The 23,968-nt window shown below is 36.7% G+C and overlaps 2 protein-coding genes across 3 annotated transcripts in view; both read right to left on the reverse strand.

Annotated features, from left to right (window-relative positions):
* Positions 1 to 5,037: 5,037 nt before the first annotated feature.
* LOC145980807 (uncharacterized) lies at positions 5,038 to 17,414 on the reverse strand. 2 transcript variants are annotated; one of them, XM_083113898.1, is made up of 3 exons: positions 17,098 to 17,414; positions 6,730 to 6,928; positions 5,038 to 5,323 (listed from the first exon to the last, which is right to left on the reverse strand). In XM_083113898.1, the coding sequence occupies exons 1-3, from the start codon at positions 17,377 to 17,379 to the stop codon at positions 5,109 to 5,111; spliced, it is 696 nt and encodes a 231-aa protein (XP_082970024.1). In that variant the 5' UTR covers positions 17,380 to 17,414; the 3' UTR covers positions 5,038 to 5,108. The 2 variants fall into 2 exon arrangements, with proteins under 2 accessions (XP_082970024.1, XP_082970025.1); XM_083113899.1 differs by lacking the exon at positions 17,098 to 17,414 and adding an exon at positions 10,821 to 11,002.
* Positions 17,415 to 19,727: 2,313 nt separating this feature from the next.
* The window catches only part of LOC145981022 (uncharacterized), a 40,482-nt gene continuing 36,241 nt past the window's right edge, over positions 19,728 to 23,968 (reverse strand). Inside the window, exon 2 of the mRNA XM_083114119.1 lies at positions 19,728 to 20,826. Within this exon, the coding sequence (XP_082970245.1) occupies positions 19,816 to 20,826 (1,011 nt within the window). The 3' untranslated portion in view covers positions 19,728 to 19,815. The remainder of the gene's footprint in view (positions 20,827 to 23,968) is intronic.

A 23,968-nucleotide genomic window follows, 5' to 3' on the forward strand; every position in this document is an offset into this window, starting at 1 on the left:
GCTGTGGGAATGTTAAATCAACCAAACAGATGCAATATCTGTTCAGACGGAAATTTGTATCAGTGCTTTGACTTCTTTAGTTTTCTGATCAATTTACATATGATTACTGGTTTAATTTATCGCGTACATACATTAATTTATTTATTTTATGTTCATTATTTATCTTCTTATAGTAGATTCTATTGTTTTTCATCTTTTCAATATGCTTTGTTCTTTTTTATAAAGTTATTCACATATATTATGTTAATTCTTAATCTTGCACGCCTGGTGCTGCCATCTCTACTCCTCTTTGGCAAACTATTTACATTACTTGTTCCTATTGGGTACGTAATATTTCTTTCTTTTACTTAAATGTTTGTCCCCCCCAGAATTGATTTAAATCCACTATCCCCTTACCCTGTAGTTGCTTTGAACTTTCATCAGCTTGAAATTACCTCATTCTCTTTGAGAGTATAATATCGTTTAATAACGGCGATAAGATCCCTCTTCCCTAAATTTTTAGGTCAAAGTATAATATAGGGGAATGGACATCTGGAAGGGGGACAAGGATGGCCACACTTCCCCCTTACAAATCGAATGTCAATCTAAAAGTATACATTTCACACGTATAATTTGATTTCAGTTACAGTATGTCAAATTCAAGTGGCTTTTTTTTAAGGAGCAACACTATTATCGGGGTAATATGCCCCAAGGAACAATACCTTGCTTGTCCCTACGTGCAAGAAATCTGGGGCCGTCCATGAAACTGAACAGCTTGCTGATATATTTCTCTTCTACTAGTAAATTATAAAGTCCGTAAAGTTTCTACAATTAGTGAATACAATTCCAGATGTCAAGCTACTTAGTATTGATACTTTTCTGTCCATCTTGTGTTAAACAACTTGAGAATGTTACGGTGTTTCCCTGGTTTTCTTGCACTGCATTCTTTAAAAACCAAATTTCTTTAAAAGGACTCGAAGAAAAAAATTATAACTGTTTCAACAGTCCCAATGCAGTTTCTTATCGCAGAAATTCCGAAACTATCACGAAATAGTAGACATTTGATCTGCAGTTCCATCTGGTGTGTGGAATTACGTAATTTCCTTTCCATCCGTATCCCATCCTATAAGTCTCTAATTTAGGGGAATAAAATAAGTGCGAAGAAAGTTTTTATGAACAAGTTGATAGAACAGGTAATCTGGTAATTTTACTTGACCTAAGTAGGGGGGGGGGGGTGTTGTACCCGTTGAACACCTCCCTTAAATACGCCCATGGTGAGTGGCCTTCATCCACCATCATATCATCACTCATCCTTATCTTCGTGATTATCCAAGAATGGAAGAAAAGCGAAGTAAAATAAACCTATTCAACCAATCAAATTTCGGGAGAAGCAGTTACATTGTCATAACTTTCAATTGTATTCGTAAAATTAAAAATGATAATTATATTTTCCCATCCAAGAAATAATCACAGTCTTGCATCCTAAGATTTATTTAAGTATCTCGGTCTAGAATCACATATTATTGCGGAAAGCGGCACAGTTTCATCAAACACCGTAGGTTATGCTTTCAGAATTCAAAAACAGAAATTCTCTCTACTGTACAAAATCCAAATATTTAACGGGAAATGGAAAGTTGGATATGCATATATACCTAACTGCAAGAGTGGTTCAATACATATATATATATATATACAGTGCGTCCATTTCGATCTGCAGCCGAAAGATCGGGAGAAACGTGGCGGGCGGCGCTGACGGAGATGCCGACATTTGAGGCCTGTAATGCCCGCTTATTTTTGTGGACATCTTGCAAAACGAGCACTAACCTGTGTTATAACACGCAAAAGTTCTTCTGTAATTCTTCCAAGTTCCAAGTTCCACCCTTATATACACCCTTATATACGCTTTAGAAATTATATTAAGAGCCACAGATAATACTCTGTAAAACATTTTAATCATAGTTTTGACCAGTAACGTCCTGCTTAAGTTTATATCCTTGAAAGAGTTTTGTGTCGATGGGGATCGTTTGGAGGTTTCGAATGTGCAACACTGTATCAAGATTACGCTGCAGACGAACCGTTAAAAGCTAATGGTGTTCGTGAGCTTCCTTGCAATCCGAAATCTCCTAGCTCAAGTTTTTTGTTCCTTCGCGACTACAGAGCTGTGAATATAGTGGCAGGCAGATGTAAACCAAGAGCGTGTTAATTTCGTACTGTGCGTAAGAGTGTTATTCTTGTTACTTGCCGTTACTTGTTTGTGTTATTGCAGTGTGTATGTGTGTTGTGTCAGTCAGACGATTGGAATGCCAGCCGCAAGGTTCACGTTAGAACAAAGAATTTTTATGTATGACACTTACGTGAAAACAGACTCGTGTCGAGACGTGTGTAGGCAATTTGTACAGAAATTCCCAGGCGTTTCACCTCCACATAGAGATACGGTTAGACGTCTTGTCCTTAAATTACGAGAAACTGGATCGTTAAATTTTAAAACACCTAAGCAAAAACGACGGATTCTAACCGAAGCAAAACTCGATGAAATTGGTGCAGCGTTAGAACGTTCTCCAAACAAACCTCTACGCCGTGTTTCACAGGAGATGGGCGTGTCAAAATCATCAGCACATACAGCCACTAAGCTATAAAAATTAAAACCGTACAGAGTTTCTATAGTGCAAGAATTACGGCCCCCTGACAACGTAAGTAGAGTAAATTTCTGTAATTGGGTTTTGCAGAATATTGTAGATAGTATTGTTGATCCACAGTTAATAATTTTTTCGGATGAGGCATGGTTTCACTTGCGTGGTCATGTTTGTTCACAGAACAATAGATACTGGAGCACTGAAAATCCACGAATAATACACGAAGTTCCGTTACACGATGCAAAAATTGGTGTGTGGTGTGCTGTAAGTGCCAAAAGAATAATAGGGCCTATATTTTTTGAAGACACAATAAATTCAGAGAGGTACCGCACACAAATACTCGCGCCATTTTTCAGTTGTTATCACATAATGAGAGACAATATGGGTATTTTCAACAAGATTCGGCCACAGCCCATACCGCCGCTGATTCTTTGGACGCTATAAGGGAGGTGTTTGATAACAGAATAAATTCAAGAGGTTTATGGCCTTCACGTTCGCCAGATCTTACCGTATGTGACTATTATTTGTGGGGAACCTTGAAAAATAGAGTCTACCGAAATAACCCTCATAGCATCGAAGAACTAAAAGACAATATAAGGGCAGAACTAGGAAGAATTACGGAAGAAGAACTTTTGCGTGTGAATCAAAATTTCATCAAACGATGCCAGGAATGTGTGAATGTAGGTGGACATCACTTTGAACAACTCTTATAACACAGGTTAGTGCTAGTTTTGCAATATTTATATAAATGTCTGCATATGTCCATAAAAATATGCGGGCATTACAGGCCGCAAATGTCGGCACCTCCGTCAGCGCCGACCGCCACGTTTCTCCCGATCTCTCGGCTGCAGATCGAAATGGAAGCACGGTATTTATATATATATATATATATATATATATATATATATATATATATATATATATATATATATAACAATTTAAAGTATTCTCTGTTAAATATATAATTATATGTAATAAAATTTATATTTATAACATAATATATAATTTCTATTGCACGTAATATAATAAAATATATTATATAATATGCGTAACGAAAAAGCTATTAATCATTCACAAATATAGCCTTGCCAATAATATTAACAAGAATGTCATCTACTGCTCAGAAGCATAATTCTAATTTGTATTTTGTATGAACCTAACATTGCATCTTTTGTTCCAGAGGAAATTACTCTTCATTTTGCCCGAGGTCCTGACGACGGAAAATATCTAATCGGCATATTTTGCAGCAGGACGGTAGGACAACGAGCATCTCCTCCAATGGGAACAATCCTTTCACCAGAGAAATATAATATGAAATTCCACGAACTGGAAAACGTCAGCAAAATATTGGAAGAAGTTGGTGCAAAAATACCATCAGAAAAATTAAGCATATGCGTACCATTTCACTTTTAATGTAAAATTTACATATTTGTTGGTAAATATTGAATACACAGATTAATTATATGGTAGACACGGAAATAATAAAAGCAAAATGTGTAATAGTAATAATGAAATGTTTTTATTCTCGTTAAGAAAAAAATGTTTTTTCTCAAAGTACTTTCGTGCAACATCTAGTGTTAAATTTCACTATCAATATATAATACAGGGTGGCCCTAAAAAGGTGCCCTTTTTGAACCACCCTGTACAAATACACAAAAATAGACTTACTTCTCCTCCAGGTATAAATCTTGTCAATCCTTAGCCTATTGGATAGAATAGAATAGGTCTTCTTATTCTTTGCTGAGCGAGATTCAATTGTCACTGATATCAAAACACAGAGATCTTCGCGATTAGCCAAACTGGTAAAGTAGCGAAGTGACTCCCTTTTCTGCCTCTTTTGTCTAATCGAGATGATGAAGATGAATGATGATAAGATGAAGGACATTCACAAACATATGGACGTCACAAGACAAGCCTTACATAGAATAATACTGGCTGTGAGTCCAAACGCCAGATCCTCGTTAGTCTGAAACAATGCAGTCCAGGGTGTACTGGGTGGAATTTAGGTTGACATTTTGGTGGTGTCTTTAGAGAGGGTCATTCCCAAGAGTACCCTCAGAATTTTTTCTCAGGGAGCAGTCATAGCAACTTTTATTATTATCATTATCATTATTATTATTATTATTATTATTATTATTATTATTACGGCCATTACTTTTGTTATTATTGTTACTACTACTACTATTACTACTTATATATATTTTAAAATTACATACTTTTGAAATTTTCATATTCTGTAATTCTGCATATTACTTGCATAACTGTACATTAAACATCAATTCATGCAGGACAAAAAACTGTTTCTTGATAGTTAAATCAGTGTAAAATAAACTAAATAAATAATGTTAAAGTAAATAATGTTACGTAATGCAAATACATATAAAGAAAATAACAAAAACACATGTGTTAATGTTTTAGCATATATTTCATGAAATGATCGACAATGTAAAAAAACAAGTGCACTTGAAAAATATTTGCAGTGTCTTGTGAGTCGTTTTAGCACGAGTCTAGGTCATTTGTGGACTCTTTAGCTCCCGCATCTTCCAGAAGTCTACTTGCCTCAGTTAGGTCTCTAGGTTGAAGGTTATACCCGCCTGTTGTAAGAATGGTTGAAAGGTAGCCACGGGGTTCAACACCGTCAACGCTGCGACAGATAATGGCAATTAGGTATTTTCCTGGCTTTCCTCTGGCAAATATAAGATTTATTTCATCTGAAAAAAAAATCATGTATTATATACAGAGTGGCCCAAAAAAGTTACAATTGATTGTTATTTTTGGTCACATTTTTTGGACCACTCTGTATACACACTATTTAAAGTCTATGATAATTGCAACTCCAGTGATTGGAAAACTGATACAAGTTACATTCCAAAATATTCATTAGCTATTGCAGTTTACACAGACACAGAACAAAAAATGTGTCATCTGACACGCATATTTACATTGATTTTGACTCGAGTAACACATTGGGTCTCCCTGATGGCGTCGTTGACTTGTAATCAAGGGATCCCGGTGGAGGCACATAATGGTTCGGATCCCACTATAAACTGTAGGTCCAGCCCCGATTAGCCTATTTGTGCATAAAGTTGACTTAAAACTTCAATTCAATTCGAGTAACACATAAAGTTTATAAATTGTTAATGCACAAAGTGCGCTAAAATACAACGAGAGACTCATCAACGCATTGTTGTTCATTGTTATTAGTTAAGTCTTAGGTTAGGTTAAAAGAAACTAGCGTAAGGCAATTTTAATCCTGCGTTGGGATCGAACTAGATATCCTGAATTGTCGATTGGGTGGCGTAGCTATTCATAATTTATATTCCAGATGGTTATCTCTCGCTTGGCCTAAATGTGAGATATGCAAGAGGTTACGTTCATAGAAATGGCAAAAGAACGTACATGTACAATAAATGGATTTTGTACCGATATGGACATTGTTAAGAAAAGGATATTACGTGCCTCCCGTTTGGATGATGATTTTTCCCAGAGATTGTCTTTCAATAAGGGTAATTGTCACACATCTGACCTCCCTGTCAGAATTCACTCTCCTCATGCACCACTGTTCAAAAATCGTCCCCCAACTGTCCTCCTTTCTCTATCCGCTATCATCACTCCATCTCCCTCACTCGCCAACTGTCGTCGCTCTCTCTCGATTCCACCTCTCATTCCACAACCACCTCTCAAGTCAATCACCTAACATTTGCCCAATTACTTATTCAGCATTCCTTTCTCTGCTTCCTGCTATGTCAAGGATAATAGCAGACTTGTCACTTCTACCCAACGCCTTGGGTACGATACGCTAGGTTAGGTTAGGTTAAAATAAACTACTTTGTTAGGTTACAAGAATACGCTAGGTTATGTTAAGGTAGCCGTGAAGAGAATCACAAAAGCCTTACACTAATCAGAGTGCTATAGAGCGACCACAAGGAAAAAACCTTGGACGAAAACTCCCCGCGCAGCTTTCCCTTCTTCCGTTCAGCTGGGTCATAAGGAAGCATAGTCCACTCTCCCCATCCTCTCCTCGCGGGAGTACGGTGCACAGGAGTCGCGGGTCTGGGCAGGTTTCTTTGCTTGTGGTTCCACTATATATGCACATACTTTTCCAGGGCAAACTAACCTATTTGATCATTCCATGCTCTTCTGGTGCACGAGTATATTCCTGCATCAAGGTTTGTGCATGTCATAGTGGTCGTGTCAATGTTCGGAGAAGAGATGTTCATTTGTAGTGTAGACCCTTCTCCCATATAAAAGTCAAGATTCGTGCATTGCCGACTTTGGCCATGGCTAATGTATTTCATTGTCCATGCTCCAATCAGCTGGAAAGAAACAACAGAAAAGTGAATGAATGAGTCTATGAAATGAACAATACCATTGAAATACTTGGCGACATGCACATTAAGGATATTGTGCTTTAATGATAGCGAATAAGAATATAACTAATAGATATTCGCAATTGTTGTCGATTGTTATAGTACAGTTCATTCTTAGCTTAGGCTATGCTAATAGAAGAGACAAAATTAAAAGAAAAAGTAGGGTAGGCTACGTTGATAAGAGGGCTTTTTCTGGTGTGGTTCGCGACTAGAAATGGTCTGTCGGACCTCCCCGATGGCATAGTGGTAACGTCCCGTGTTCGATACCCTGTTGGGGCATCCAACTTTAAACTATAGGCCCAGTCCCGATTAGCCTATCTGTGCATAAAGTGGACTAAAAACATAAACTCAAACTCTCGCCATCTGATATACCTGTTCCCTGTATATTGGTTGCGTTCAACGCATCTTCGATGTGAATGTGACAACCAAGACTTCTAATTTCTCTCCTAAAGGGAACGGCGTGCTCTGATTGGCAGAGAAAAATCACGTGCTGCCGCCAGCGCTCCTCTCGGGATGACTGTCAAGGTCTTGTAGCAGACGACACAACACCGAGTGGTGGGAGCGGTTAACTTAGGTTAGGTAAAATTAAGGTATCAACTTTGAAAATATAAAAAGTAGGACACCAACAGCGCTGCATGCTAATAGAAAGAACATTTTGCAGATAGTTGAAAAACGAGGTGAAACTTACATTCTATCCTGAAGAACAATGTTGTACCATATGCTATGTATTGATTTCTACCATCATGTATTTCGTCTGCCGAAGAGGTATATTGTGCAGTATTTTATACATGACATAATGACAAATTTTGTTTGGAGAGAATGTTGGCCTTTGCCAACAAGACCAGTTAAATTTTTGTCTTCTCTAGCCCCACCTATGTGTCATAAATGTGTACAGGGGCACTCACCTTAATGACAACACGCCCCTGTAAATGATTTTTCTTTACTCTTAAATACCTTGCTAAAATCTTATAAGTAAATAACATGCAGCTACACTTGAGACTATACAGGGTGTCATTTTAATGGCGCCCACGGACCACGGAAACGTATAGAGGACATCAAAACAAACAACTTTTCTCAGTAACATTTTTCTCATTCGTGCGTCGTTTCGGCGCTACAATCGTTCAAAAAAGCCCGTTTTGCCGCCTGAATGCTGGCAATCACACACAACATTTGATTGCATTTGTGACGCCATATCCCGTCGTGAAGCGATGCGTTCCAGGGTTGCCAGGAACACACATATTCTGTACAAAATCACATAGCTACAATCTGCCACATTATGTACCGTAAAACAAAAACGAGAAAACACATTCTGTAACCTAACAGGAAGTAAAAAAATGATACGAAAAATAGTAGAAAGAAAACAGAATTCAAGTGGAAGTGGTCATATCGAATTTTGCCTCAGCTTATATGCCAAATATTTGCAAATCTAGTTCCCAAGTTCGCATCCACAATTTAGTCTATCCACTTCATCCTTCTGATACTAGTTGTCTGTGACACACTTAACAGATGAAAAAATAGAAATGAAAGAACTCAAAATTCATAATATAATGTATATTCAGAGCATTATGAGGCAAGTGGCAAAAATGGTTGAATATACAGGGATATAAGTATTAGTAGTAATACAAGCTCTCCGACGACTATGTGTTTATCTATGCACCGGATATACGTGTAGTAGTTTTCAACTGTGAACAGGGCAGTATATTCACAACTGATTCATCATTAGATTGTTAGTGTTGTTGTACTTGTTTTAGTTGTAATGTTACAACGTGAACCTCGGATACTTCCCTTATCAGCACAAAAGTACCGCAAGACATCTGGACACAAACCTGTAAATATCAACCATGCAACGAGATTTGCAATATTTGACATGTAGTTGGGCGTAAACAGCCACGTGTAAGCTGTAAGTCAAATAAATTTTTTTGTTGTTGATATTTGACATGTAGGCTGAGACAAAATCCGACATTGACATTTCATTTTGAATACGTTTTTTCACCATTTCTCATATCGTTGGTTCACTTCCCCCCTCCCCTGAGATGACTGCTGATCTTCTGGCTGGTAGGCTATGATGTTCGGTCTACTGGACGCGTTTCTCGCTTCGTTTTACAGCTAATAAAGTGGTTGCTAGTTTGTCATTTTTCACAAAATTTGTGTGTTCCTTGCAACCCTGCCGTGCGCGCTTTCACCGCAGGATATGACGTCACAGATACGATCAAATGTTGTGTTGGGTTGCCAGCATCCAGGCGGCAAAACGGTCTTTTTTGAACGGCTGTAGCTTCGAATCGACGCACCAACGAGAAAAATGTTACTGAGAAAAGTTGTTTGTTTTGATGTCCCCTATACGAATCTGTGGTCCGTGGGCGCCATTAAAATGACACCCTGTATAATAATAAATAAATCATGGCATATTCACAAAGAGTAATAGTTCGATTATTACCTGTTCGATTGATTTGATTTATTTTACTTCGCTCTTCTGCCACATTTGGCTAATTACGAAGATGAAGATGAAGATGAAAGGTGATAAGATGAAATGGATAATGGTATAGTCACAAACATATATGAACAGCACACAACACAACTCCCTCATAGGATTATACTGGCCATATGTCCAGACGACAGGGATTGGTTAGTCTGCAAATGCAGTTCAGCATGTACTACGTGGAAGTGAGATTGACATTTGGGTGTACTTCTTGAATGGGTACTCCCCGATAGTTCAATTATGTTAGTGTTTGTTGAAATATATAACTAGGTTTAAATTAGTTGCTAACCACAAAATCTACTAAAACTTGTAGTTTCCTCGGACCAACATTATTAAATTAATTTAATTATTAGAGGAGAAGGTCTAAATATGGGCGAAGGTTTAAATATAGGTTTTGGAGTTATGCTCCAGGGTGCTGCAGCCTGCCAGAGGCTATTGGAACTGGTTATCTGTCAAGGACAAAGGTTGCGGCGCCAATTCGCAAGAGATAGTGGTGGTCAGTTTCGGCCTTGGACGCTGTTATAGAATTACGACCTCCGAAAACGTTTTGCAGGTATGTTTTAACTCAGCGTTTTCTGAATTCTCATCTGCATTGTATAGGTTATGATATTAGTGATACATAAAACAAATGTGGGATCTTATAATGCCATGATTTGTTTGTGAAATATGTACCACAGAGAGCGAAAATAAATTGAAGAAGAAAAATAGCGTGATGGTCTAAATATGGACTATGACATGAGGTCTTATGTTATCACATTTTCAACAGATATTTGGACGTTTTTCTTAATTTCGATTTTTCCCATTCCGTGTGATTTCAAACAACAGATTATTCATAAATATGAATTTTATAATGTTTTAGCGATAAATGACTGTTTTTTAAATTTTCATTGCTTTTTGTGATATTGCCACTAGTAGCCCATATTTAGACCACAATTTTGAAATACCACATTTTATCATTTTTTGGAAATTGCCTTTTTTAAAAAAAAAAGAGACCTTCTATACCTTGCATGCTATTACATTTAAGTATATATTTCATAGATATGCATTTTAAAGGCAGGTGTTTCATATATTATTTTTTTCCTCCGAAAATGACAAAATTAAAAGGGGCCCATATTTAGATCATTTCCTTTATAATTAATTTATTTTATAAATTAAATAGATTAAGTCCATATTTCTATTGACGTGATCAAACACAAAAAAATTGCGATTAATCAGAATATTTCTACTACAAAATATTTGTGAATGGTAACTACTGCTTAAAGTAAAATGACAAATTTCAGGAAAACCTGTCGCTACTGAAACCAAAGCCCGGTACCGGGACGCGGCCTGGCGGTTGAGAAACACTGCATTAGATTACATTACCTCTCCTGTCACTGGAGCTACTGAAGGTGAAAAGTGTGGACATTCATAGATGTCGCCACTGCGAGAATGGTGATGTTGCTTATCACTTTGGCGTCCGGTTGCAAGAGCAGAACTCTGGCTGCTAAAACAAAGCGCGACGAACGCACCAAAAATAACACAGATGTAGATCTTCATGTCTGGAACACGTAGGACACAGACGCCAAATGCTGGAGACGCAACTTATATATCTTTGTGCCCTAAAAGTTTTCAGTTTCACGTCAGCGATAAGTTGTCTGGTTTTCGCTCAGGGCAACATTAGGAAGGAAAACCAGCATGGTCTTATCTATATCAAGAAGTCAACATCTGCCTTTCCAATGTTTAAGATTGGGCCAGGCAAGCTTGCATATCTTGTATGTAGTGTTCGATCTGCTACAGTTGCTTCCTTATCGTTGTCATGCCTATTACAAATTTGTAGTTCTTCTCACAGTTCAAATAGTAATATGTCAACAATTGATTAGCAGTTCCTTCCAGAGGCTAAATTGTAAGTAGTCCACAGTAGAAAGGAGAGAGATCTTTTCCATGTTTCACTTGTATTTTGAGCGTCGTTTTTCTTCCACTTTGGCTAATCTCTACCATGATGAAGAGTGATGATTAAGAGGGCTTATTTTCTGAGCCTTAAAACAATGCTAACTCTGATATCAGTCCGTTTTGCATAAGTTAGAACAAGAGAAACACATTTTTTTTTTGTTTTGCAATTTTCGGTATTTTTCCGTTTAGGTCATTTTTCAGTATTTTGTGACGTTTTTATTGCATTTTTCTTCATTTTTGAGGTTCATTTTTCTATTCCACTGTTTAAATGCATTTTCTGGCATAACTTACATATTTAAATTTCCTGACATAGTATGTTTGGTATGTTTGTCAATAATTGAAAACATGGTCTATATAATTGAATAATTGAAATATGAACTGGAATAAATAATTAATCGTGGTAAATTTATTCTACCTTCAGCAAACTTGCTTTGTGTGAAGTCTACTTTGACGTTCCATTGTTGGCCACTATTATCGATTTCATCTGTGATTTTAAAATAAAATTAATCACAATGTTAGAAAAATATTGTAATCTGACATACGCGAAACAACTGTATTTTGCTGACCAACTACTGTATCGTGCAAAGCTCACTCTGAAAGGAGGTGAATGACTTATACAGAAAATCCTTGCGGTGTTTTTGTGTAACTTTGTGTAGAGCACTTAATTGTTTTCCCCCTTTGCTTCAGGAGTTGGAACCGCCACACAACGGGTTCAATTCAACGAATTATTCAACTACTCTCTTTCTTATAAGAGGCAGAGTGTCAACGGGAGTGACTGTGTATGAAGTACGCTGCGTGCTTGCATACGTAACCGGGGAGGCAATTTGAACAGGCTTTGTAGTTTTGTAACAGTTAGTTCTGACAACCTGGAATCATGAGAATGGTAAATAACACTATTATTTCACTCATTTTCGTTCCTTTATTTCTCACAACCGACAACTTCATTTCACTTTACAAAGAAGTCTACAACGCGCCTTCTTCGCTTTTTATTCAGATTTTTCCCCCAACCCTTGTGCCAGTTGACAACATTTGTATCTTTTTTGAAAGCTTATGAAACGAGGAAGTTATTTCCGTAATTTTTACGCTAAGTGTGTTGCCAATTTTTTTAGTAATCCTCTTCGATTTAAACGATAATTTCCAAATTTCTTCATGACGTGTGCTCCAATGACTGTTTCTTTCTGTGGGCATGATTTTTTTCCCAGTAGTCACTCATTCGTCAGCTGTTAGCAACGTGTCGATTAAGTGTCCAGGGTGTAGTAGTTTTTTTAACAATTAGTAGTTTGTTGGTAGCAAGTCGGAATATGTAACGAAAATCTACAAACTGCAATAACTCGAAACCCATTGATTTCCGACCTCCGGTGCATAAGGTCAAATTTCTTGCAAATGTGCTCTAGTATTATCCCTTTCCAGGATTAGGTCGAATTACCAATCACCCTGTATATAATGTACTAATATATATTATGTAACATTTGTACTTTGAGTTTTTTACTGTACTGGACTACAGTTTAAAGTGGGATACGAAGCACTTTGTGTCCCCACCGCGTATCTACCTACTCCAGCGGGGAGGTTTACATTACTTTAATATAATACATTATAGTAGCTTTCACTGAACATAAAAACAATTGAAGAATACAAAAGGTCTTGTAAAAACAGTCTGGTCTCTCTCCAAGAATAAGTTACTACAAGTGGTCTATATGATGGCGTAGTGGTAACGCTGTCTCGTATCACAGTAGTTCTGATCAACTGTAGGTCCAGTCCTACTTAGCATACCTGAATATAAAGTAGAGCTTATAATAATTTCGGAAAAACCTTGGTGTTAAACAGTTTGATATGTGTGTAAGTAGTTTAATATCATTTCAGTTACATAGGATACCCATGTGTATTTTCAGGAATATTTTAGTATAGGCATATTTGAAAGTTTTCACATGTTAACGTTGATATTAAGCTGAAACGTGAAAAAGATAAAGATTGGGCAGAAAAAGAATAATGTACATGTTCCTGAAACTCATATCTATGGATAAGAGTTTCCAGTGGCGTAGTATGGGCATTTCGGGTGAGAACGCCAAGTCCGAAGGAAGGGTCGGCCCTTTTTTGCTTAATAATTTACTTATGGTATTAGTCGCCACAGGTATTGTTTATTTGCCTGAATTCAGCTGGTTTTTCAATAAAACATCATCCATGCATGTTTTAGCTAGAAAATTAGATGCCTCACTATGCCACAAATGTTTTGAACTCTGGTGTTTTATACCTTTCTTATACCTTTCTGCATGACGCAAGTCATTAAAGACCTACCTGAATTCACAAGCGACTCTGCACAACAGTAGACGCCATTGTTGTGGATGATCCAACTACTGATTGATTTGGTTTATTTTACTTCGCTTTTCTACCACTTTTGATTAATCGCGAATATGAATATGAGTGATGATATTGAAGAAGGAACACTCACAAAGAACACCCGTGCTCACGCCGGGATTCGAATCAGGGGCCTCTGTCGTCTTGGCTCGCTGTGCAAAACACACTGATACGGAAGTGGGCGGATGATCCAACTATCGTACACTCAACTGACGTAACAGTGCCGATTAGTAATTCAGACCACTGTTTATTAAATCTTGAAAATGCTGATAAACATTTTAAATTAATTTTGTCCAGATACCATTCGATGTTAAGAGTTTTCAAATGAATGCTAAACATTTCCATTGACACAATATTAAGCAGTTAGATATACTAACGAAATAATAATAAAAAAGAATAGTTTTGCGGGTTAAGTTGTAGAGCAGCCACAGGCTGAACTTCTACCACGAGGACTTCACCAACTTATTTGACAAAAACGTTGTTGATCTTTTAGTTTTTAATGCACATCTCTGTTCGTGCAATAAATTATACAATTATATTGTGGAGCATAGGTTTTATTTTACATAGTTTGGTGACCTGTAAGTTTGAAAAACCTTAGCCTATCATGTATTTCCGTAATACATATTTCTGTGCTACAAAAACTCCAGAAAATAACTTTTGACATAAATACAATAAAAAATAATCAAGGGTGTAGCTAATTGCAACAATGGAGATGAATGAAAAATTGACATTACGCAGGATTCGAGCCCGATGATTCTGGCTTCGATACATGTTGCTATGACTAAATCACGGTCATAATAACATCATTATAATTATGCACGCAGCATCATCAAAAGATAATCAATTTTGTGCTATTATATTCACGAACAAATGCGTAATGCGTGTGCTTGCTCACTAAATATTGTAAAAATGCGCTTATCATGATCTTAGTGGTACAACCATTTAAACTAACTATCTTTCTAGCATTCGTGTATCAACAACGCAAGATCAATGCACAATTAAAAAAATGCATTGGTAATATTATTCCTCGATAACATTTTTTTTATATTTGAATGAAAATATTAAAGAATTGATCCACAAAGTTGAATTTGAGTTTTGACCAAATTGATAACAATACCTTTTTTTGGTAAACATTAATTTTAGAAAATTGTAAAATTTCTGTTAGATTTATATTTGGCGTCGTACTTGTTTAACCATCTAACCATAGATGTGTCTGTTTATATAACTATAAAAAGGAGAGGAAAACAACATTTGGTAACACTTTCATATAGGTGAGACGGATTTCTTACTTATTACAGGAGAAAGTACTTACGCAAATCATTTTCTGTAGCGTTGTGGAAGTTCGTGAATGTAGCTTTGATCCATTTTAATGCGAATGCATGTTGTTTTCTGCGAAAATCTCTATCCGACACGCTGTTTCTGCTGCCGCCATTTGCTTTCTGCACGAGAGAACAATGTTCCGTGTGTAAGATAACGTAAACCCCGTAGTCAGTGTTTCAAACCTCGCCGTGTTTTCACTAAAACATGACGTGTCGAGTATTTTTTTTTAAAAAAATTAAACTATGCTTGCCTAACCTAACCTAACCTTACCTTACGGTAAATGGTTTGTGGGGCTAACGTGAATGGTTTTTGGGGCTATCGTGAATGGTTTGTGGGGCTAACGTGAATGGTTTGTGGGGCTAACGTCAATGGTTTGTGAGGTATTAGCATAATTTCAAATCCGTGCACGAAAGTAGGTATTTTCCGGCGAACAAGGTTGCGACACTGCATAAATCGACAAAACACTCTCACAACGCGCGATGAACCAGTACCCTATCGCCATAATGTGTGTTACAGAATAGAAATAACGAATAACAGTAAGTACTCGTAAATGTAAGAAATAGACATTATTTTCGTTAGAAATTCATTATTTTACCTAAAGAAATGTTCCGTAATGCAGAATAGTACGTTATCAATGTAAAAAAGTGCGAAATAAATTATTTATAGGTGTCACGCCTATACGAAGGTAGTACCCAAAATTTCTATGTTACTTTGTTATAATTGAGGTTGCATAAAAAAAGAAAAGAAATAATGAAAATTGTCATGTGTAAACTACTCCGTGGTCTGATAAGAAAATGTCCTTCCAAAATCTTAACTATGATAGTGGCAAGTTCAAGTATATTAAAAAAAATAGATGAATAAATTAGGAGTCATTGTTTTGAAAAATACGTTGATTAAGTAGCTCAAAACATTCCGATAATCAATTTGTTCATATTCATTTTCACATGTATTGCGATTTGTTTGGTTTGATTAATGTGAAATTAATGAAAAATACATAAGAACATTGATTCTCTGTTCGAGTTGGTGTTGTAAGTCAACTTTATGCCCAGTAAGGCTAATTGGGACTGGACCTACAGTTTAAAGTGGGATCCAAACATAAGAACAGAACACGAAACCCACAGATGATTACACTAGCTGCGAGTTCAGACGCCAGAGCCTCGTTTGTCTGCAATATGCAGTTTAGGGTGCAATACGCGGAAGGAAGGTTGACAATGGGTGCCTACATGTCACCCCTTACACCCCACCCCTCATATATATTTTTAAATATTAACTTGTGTATGATATTTTTTTCTGCCTTTTGAGAGGATGCAATACATTTGTGTGAATTAAAACATTTCTAAAGGCATATTATTATTACTATTATTTTAAAAATAACTCTGAGCGCTAAGCGGCGGTGTTTACTTGGCTCTTAATGTAGATAGTATACTCTTGCCAAGACGTTCTGAACACTGAACACTGAACTTGAGAGATGGTAGAACAAAATATGCCGTTAGTATTAATCTCAACTATTTACTACTGTTCTGCTTAGAGAACTTGTTAGTTTTAGATGTCCCTAGGAACAATGATTCTGTATTACTTTTGTTCATAAAATCATAAATGTAACGTACATTGAGGCAAAATTCACTCTGTGAACCTATCACATGGTTAGCACATCGCGCTGCGACAGCAGGGGTTCCAGGTTCGAATCCCGGCTTGGACATGGGTGTTATTTGTGAGTGTCCCTTCGTCAATTTCATTATGTTATATCAATTCTCATTCCCATCTACGCGATTAGCCAAAAGTGACTGAAAAGCGACGTAAGATAAACTAAATCAATCAAATTGGTTCTTAGATATTATTATTATTAATAATAATTCTTGTAAACAAAAGGGAAACGGTGATTCGATAACAAACTGGTTTCTTGAATTTTAGGAATTAAAAATATATGGGCCTGAGCCCCTCCCCACCCCCCTCAGGTACGTACGTTTTTTTTGTACGGCACGGGTAAGCTAGGGTCAATCCTTCTGCGTATTAGGTGCACAATTTATATTGTACTTACCTCGTCTGTGGCAGGTTGTAGTGAAGAAAAGTGTGGACAGTTTCTTCTCACAACTTCAATTCGGTCGACTGTTTCATTACTGGTGGTGACATCTGTGAGAGTTCTCTTAAAGCGCATTGATGTTCGTTCTTTTTGTGGTTTCCCAGACAGCACCAGTCTTTCTCCACGTTCCTCCGCCAATCGTGAATTCCTCAACCTACCCCTTTCAGTAACGCAATGCGAGTTTAAAATAGATGAACAGAGTAGAATAGAAATTAACAGAATGAACGGACTCTTAAACATATTGACAACTGGAATGATGATGTCGAGAAAGGTTGCAATGGAATATGGATATTCTGGAGCTTTTGCCGTATATATTTATTTTATATCTCTGGTGCTGAATTATGTAATGTATCTACTTATCAATACACGTGCCAACTCTTTTACACCCCACGTGCCTACATCTTCAACGAGAGGGCCAAAGGATGTCAGTGATAAAGTTAAACTATTTTTAGCTGCACGTGTGATCTATGATGCATTCTAATAAAACAAAATCCAATGAACAATATACTGACATCCTAGAGTTTAAGCGGTACTTTTAATTTTTAAGAAACTAATAAAGATTGAAACACAAAATTTGGTGGACTGAAAATTTAGTTAATACTAACTGGATCTGAGTGTCTGTCTAAGCAGTCGAACATTCAAAAGTAAACAATCGATTTATATCTTAATTTTCAATATTCCAGGATTAAATATCTGTAGAAACACATAATTTACTGTATTGAAAGAAACTTCAACCTAATTCCGGATAACTGTCTTGATTGGTGCGCCCATACGAATATATATATATATATGAGTTAACAATTCATATTTCTACTCGTATCTCTTTGACGATGTTGCCCATAGATGGGTCTGACTAGATAACAATAAAATATGCGTAATACAGAGTTCCTCTAATAGTTTCATATGAGTTGATATATTTTAAAATTATATATATATATACTGCACTATACAACCACATCTTCTCTTTCATACCAGTAAGATCCTGAGATGTCTACATTTTTATAGAACAATATTAATCGTGTAAAGTTAATAGGTTTATCATTTTCAAATACCTATTTGTTATTCTCAATGCAGAATTATGTGACGTTCGACTCCTAGTCTTGGAATTTAGATTATTCCTTATTAACCATCAGCTTAACAGAATCAGAAAACGATTAAGAATTGAACAGAGGTGTAGAAATGGCATTTAAGGGTTACAAAGAGCATACGTATAAACGAAAACAGAGTTTTATTTTTATAAATTATAAAAATGCTAATATACAGCCAACAACATGAGTTAACAAAATAATAACATTTGTATATAACTTCAACATAACAGCTTACAGCTATAGTCAACAACGCAGAAGTAAATATAATATTAGAAAATGCAATTTCCAAGTTTAAAATTGTTAAACATGGATGCAGCGAGTAATCCTGTGATTGTATTGGTAACACAGAAATTCGATTTTGATTTGGATACAACATAAGCTATGTGTTATTTTCTAAAAGCATATTTATGAGTATTACATAACATTATAAGCATTTTTTATTGCAGAGAAATGATTTATTAGGTTAACAAAATATATTTTGTGTTACCTCTTTACCTTGTGATTTTTCAGGTACGTATTTTGCATCAAAAATGGAAATTTTGACATTTTGATTTGAGCTGACGTTGACCATAACGTTGTTAAAATTGCAGAACTTTGCTTCAAAGCGATGTTAAATAAGCACTCATATGGGAACAAATTTACGAATAATAGCTGGAAGTAATTTTCAGCGTCGTGTCCAGGGATGGGAAATTGTGGCTCTTTCTATTTATTTTACCATCTTTTATTTAAATCTTTTAATGCATCATCGGTGTTAATACCCCTTATCCTTCTCGTTGACACGCAACTATTCGTTTCTTATTCCATTTCCAGCGCCTTCCAGATGCCGTAACTGTAACGTCGTTGCCTTGCAATCAAGGGAGGCCCTGGTTCGATGCCGGATGGAGGCACATAGTGTATCGGATCGCACTGTACACTGTAGTTCCAGTCCCGATTAGACTACCTGTGCAACAAGTGGACTTAAAACTCAAGCAATTATTCTATTTCCACGACTTTCAAAGAATCTCTGATGTATACCCTTGATTTGAGTATTCATTATGTAACACCTACTGCGGATTTTTCAATAGATAATAATTGTTAAAATCTTTTGTGTGTATGTTCAAACAGAAATTGAGAAACCACTGGGGTTGACATTAAAATGTCCTAATATCTTCTTAATTTATGGCAGAAGAGAACCAGAATTGATCGCTCATACTTTTGATTAATCAGACAATACAATAAGTAACTTTGCAGTGCAGTCACTAGTTTTATAAGTGCAAACTAGAGAGTTTACTTCATTCTGTATTGTTTCTATTTCTGTATCTGGAACCAGAATGTTTACATTCTTCTATAATTGTATAACAGAGGTGTAAAATATGTTGAAAATAAGATGGTGCCGTAACTCTCTTCTTTATATGAAGAAAGGTTTCTTTATTGAAATATTACACATTTTTCATTGTTATTGTTCGATAAAACTGTACCACGTTAATATTATCGAATTGTTACTTGAGAACGTTCCTACATTTCACCCTTTTCTTGTATGTTTTCTTCAGTTGGAACACTGTCAACGCGTCAGTGATAATGAGCAGTGTATGCAATTGCGCCTAACATGTTAATGATCATAACTGTTGTAATTTAATTTATCAACGGAATTCCCCTTTTGATCAACCACCCCGTTCTTAAGGGGTGGTATCGCGCTAGGGGAAGGAGGTTTCAACCCTGTATCCTTCCTGTAGGAATTTGAAGAGTCTCTGGGGAATGTTTTCGGGGAGGGTGTGGTATTGCTTAACACAGCTGTGGTGTAAATCGGCGAGTGATAGTAAGATGCTGGTATGTGTTCTTTCGGGGCACCCTGTACCTGGAAAGGAGATGGGTATGAGGGTACATGCGAGTTGATGACTCTGGGAGTGGATGAGAACTTGACGGTATCCTGAAGCGGTATGTTGGTGTACTTATGACCAGGGGCTTTTAGATGCACGAATAGGCTGTAGGGTGCTATGACGTTTTCTGCGGGGGATTGTACAGCATGCTTCATGTTGATGTCATATGACACATGCGGTTGTGCTGTTGGTAATGCTTGGACAACAATGTTCTGGTAACCAGGACTTGGTACAGCTTTACCAATATTACCACCGCCATAGTTACCATAAAACAGCACTGGATTAACAGGCACAGTTCTTACCACATTATATTCCGGATTTACATATAAGTGGTTACCAACATAGCTATGAGGTTTTGGAACCTGTGGTTGGTACCCCTGCTGAACAACATGTGGATTTACCACTACTGGGACAACTTGCACATACTCTTGCGGTTGATGGCTCACGTATGGTACATGTTGTACATGGTTTGGTGCGTACTGCACTGGGTGGTGAGCTGTTCCTACCCTTTGGTGATCATTAAAGGGATAAACGACCCTTATAATGTTGTACTGAGGCGCAGGGTAATATGATTGGTGGGTCGGTGCTGGCGGTGGCTGTACCGGCTGTCCAATCACGGCAACAACATGAGGCTGATTGTACCCTGAAGGGACATACACTGTGTTGGTTGTTGTCCTCTTCTTCTTCTCTTTCTCCTTTGTTGTCGATTCGCTGAGAACCAGGGCAACGATGCTCAGAAGTATCTGAAAGAACATAAAGTTCATTACCACGTGTTACTATAGAAATATGACTTGACTTTTTACATGTCAAGCAAGTTCGAACAGAGTTCATTGAAATTAACAGCAGCTAATCCGTGTAGAACAACAAACTTACTTACCTGAGGGTGGGGATCAGAAACTCAAACATTTTTCATCACTAAAACTCAACAAACAATTTTGTTATTCAATTATTGCTTCCTTTGTTGTTTATAATAGGGAAGGGATTTTAAGGTGCAACACCTTTCAAAAAATAGTTATTTCCAAACCGATCGTTTGAGATATGTATTTTAGGACATGAAATGAAGTAAAATGAACACACTTTGTTGCACCTTTTCGTGAGATCAGCACATCTTTCTATTTTTTACCCCTTCTTTGATGCTTCAACGCCTATTTCCTTCCTTTTCTTTCATGTATTGTTGAAAAATTGGACAGAAATATAAACGATTTTCACTCTTCTTGAGCAGCTACGTAAAATCCTATAGTCTCATTTTGTAGAGCAGAACGAGAACTATAAAATGGTATAATATAATCATTGCAGCCCCAATAGTTTAAAAAATAACGTAGCAAAACCCGCGAAAGAAAACACAAACTTCAACAAAAAGCATTCGACAGAGCCACAGTTCTCTATGCGGTCCGCGCTCATTATATACAGAAGGTGCAGAAGAAAAGAGAGCATTTATAAAGGCACTTTATCAGCACCTTTTCTTGCACCTTTTTGAAAACATGAACTTTTTTCCCCTTTCACGACAATAATTTTGCACCTTAAAATCCGTTCCCTAGTTATAAAAGTGTAATTATACAATTATTATAATGCTGTAATTACAAAAATTACCATCATTAATAGAAACCAAGAGTGTCACATAAGTTAATATTCACTTAACCTAAAAAAATATGCAAGTTTGCATCATAGCTTTTTTTTACATGGGTGAAGTTACATAGTAATTTAATAATTGCAAAAATTACCATAATTACCAAACAATTGTAAACTGTCACTGGCATGAGTGTCATATCGAAACCCACATCCCGAGAGGAGGGGGCTGATATCCCACCATATGAATTTTGCCTCCTATGTATGTTACCTATAATGTGATTTTATGAACACAAGTAATACAGAAACGTTGGAAATAACTTGGGGAACAATATAATATACTTTCATTTTTTTTAAAAAAAAAATGTTCACAGTTGAAAAATCGCAAATAAGAGGTAGCTTGTCTGGCACTTACTCTATCCACCCCTCCTCGGCACTTCTCCTCATGTAGTTGGTTAGCGCAACATTACTGTAAATTATAGTTTGACCGTTTGATCTTATTAATTTCGTGCCACTAGGTGTCGCCGAAAAGTTTTGTAAGAATTATCAGACCGGACATAGAATTGGGTAGTACTTTACTATAGGGGTGACACCTATAAACAATTTAATTCACACCTTTATACATTGCTAACGTACTATTCTGGAATGCGGAACATTTCTTTAGGTGAAATAATTAATTTATAACGAACATAATGTCTGTTTCTTACATTTGCGAGAACTTACTGTTACTCGTTATTTCCATTCTCTAACACACATTATGGCGATAGCGTAGGCCTACTAGTTCATCGCGCGTTGTCACGTGCCAGTTTCGATGACACAATGAAGGTTGCAAGGAGGAATGGTTTCTCGGAATCGACGATAGATGGCAGCACGCCATATAAAGAAGAGCAGAGCTCATTGTACAAACTAGGAGCGGAGAAGAGGGATTATATATATTATAGTAAATTGAGAAATATATAAAAGAAGAGTTCAAATACTATAATAGAAGTAAATAGAATGATGTATATAGTAATTTAAAAGAATTAAGAATATAGCCGCATATGAAACGTTTAGGAAATTTATTAAGCGAGCAAATGAATTCAGAAATGGATCTCAATTTCTTTTTGATTCTCTGACGAGGAGAACATCGTCAGCTTTTGTATTTGTCCGGTCCCCGGTGGCGCTGTGTCAAATTAGACGCCCCGAAGCACTTACGGTTGCGCTTCTTTTTTAGTCGCACTGGGCCATTGGCAGCGCTTGTTATTAGCGATCCTGGTTATTCCCCTTTGGTCGTTACATAGGAGGTGGCGCTAGTGTCAGTTTAGTCGACCCTACTTCTTTATACAAGTATAGCTTGTATCGTTTGCCAAAGAAACTGGGAAAGGGAAAGAAAACATATATAGGGCATAAAGAAAAGGAAGCGAGACGAAAAAACTAGATTTCTTATATATATAAGAAATAATAAAAGAAGTTCTTTTCCATAATCAAAAGAAGAAGAAGCATATTCGATAATCAAAAGGAAAAGAAGAAGAAGCTTTTTCCATAATCAAAGAAGAAGAAGCCTTTTCTATAATCAAAGAAGAAGAAGCCTTTTCCATAATTAAAGAAGAGGAAGCTTATTTCCATAATCAAAAGAAGAAAAGAAGAAGAAGCCTTTTTCCATAATCAAAGAAGAAGGGGCGTAGCAGCGTTGTAAGAGTGTTTTGTCGATTTATGCAGTGTTGCAACCTTGTTCGCCGGAAAATACCTACTTTCGTGCACGGATTTGAAATTATGTTAATACATCGCAAACCGTTGACGTTAGCCCCACAAACCATTGACGTTAGCCCCACAAACCATTCACGTTAGCCCCACAAACCATTCACGTTAGCCCCACAAACCATTCACGTTAGCCCCAAAAACTATTCACATTAGCCTTACAAGCCATTTTCCGTAAGGTTAGGTTAGGTTAGGTTAGGCAAGCATAGTTAAAAAAATTGAAAAAAATTAAAATACTCGACACGTCATGTTATAGTGAAAACACGGCGAGTTTGAAACACTGACTACGGGGTTTACGTCATCTAACACACGGAACATTGTGCTCTCGTGCAGAAAGCAAATGGCGGAAGCAGAAACAGCGTGTGGGACAGAGATTTTCGCAGAAAACAACATGCATTCGCATTACAATGGATCAAAACTACATTCACGAACTTCCACAACGTTACAGAAACTGATTCCTGTAAAAAGTAAGAAATCCGTCACCCCTATACTAAAGTGTTACCAATACCTAGAATTGAACAGTCTAATGACAATAATAGTAAGAAGAATGTACAACAATTATGATCTTTATTATTGTACTTT

Source organism: Lepisma saccharinum, chromosome 28 (assembly GCF_977018435.1).
Source record: "Lepisma saccharinum chromosome 28, izLepSacc3.1, whole genome shotgun sequence".
In the NCBI taxonomy this organism is placed as follows: domain Eukaryota; kingdom Metazoa; phylum Arthropoda; class Insecta; order Zygentoma; family Lepismatidae; genus Lepisma; species Lepisma saccharinum.

Excerpts from the sequence above, each read along its gene's own strand:
- LOC145980807 (XM_083113898.1), bottom strand. The coding sequence starts at position 17,379 with ATGTTTAAGAGTCCGTTCATTCTGTTAATTTCTATTCTACTCTGTTCA. Across the intron at positions 6,929-17,097 it reads TACAACCTGCCACAGACGAG|CTGATTGGAGCATGGACAAT; the intron begins GTAAGTACAATA and ends GTTTCTTTCCAG. Across the intron at positions 5,324-6,729 it reads AGCATGGAATGATCAAATAG|ATGAAATAAATCTTATATTT; the intron begins GTTAGTTTGCCC and ends TTTTTTTTTCAG.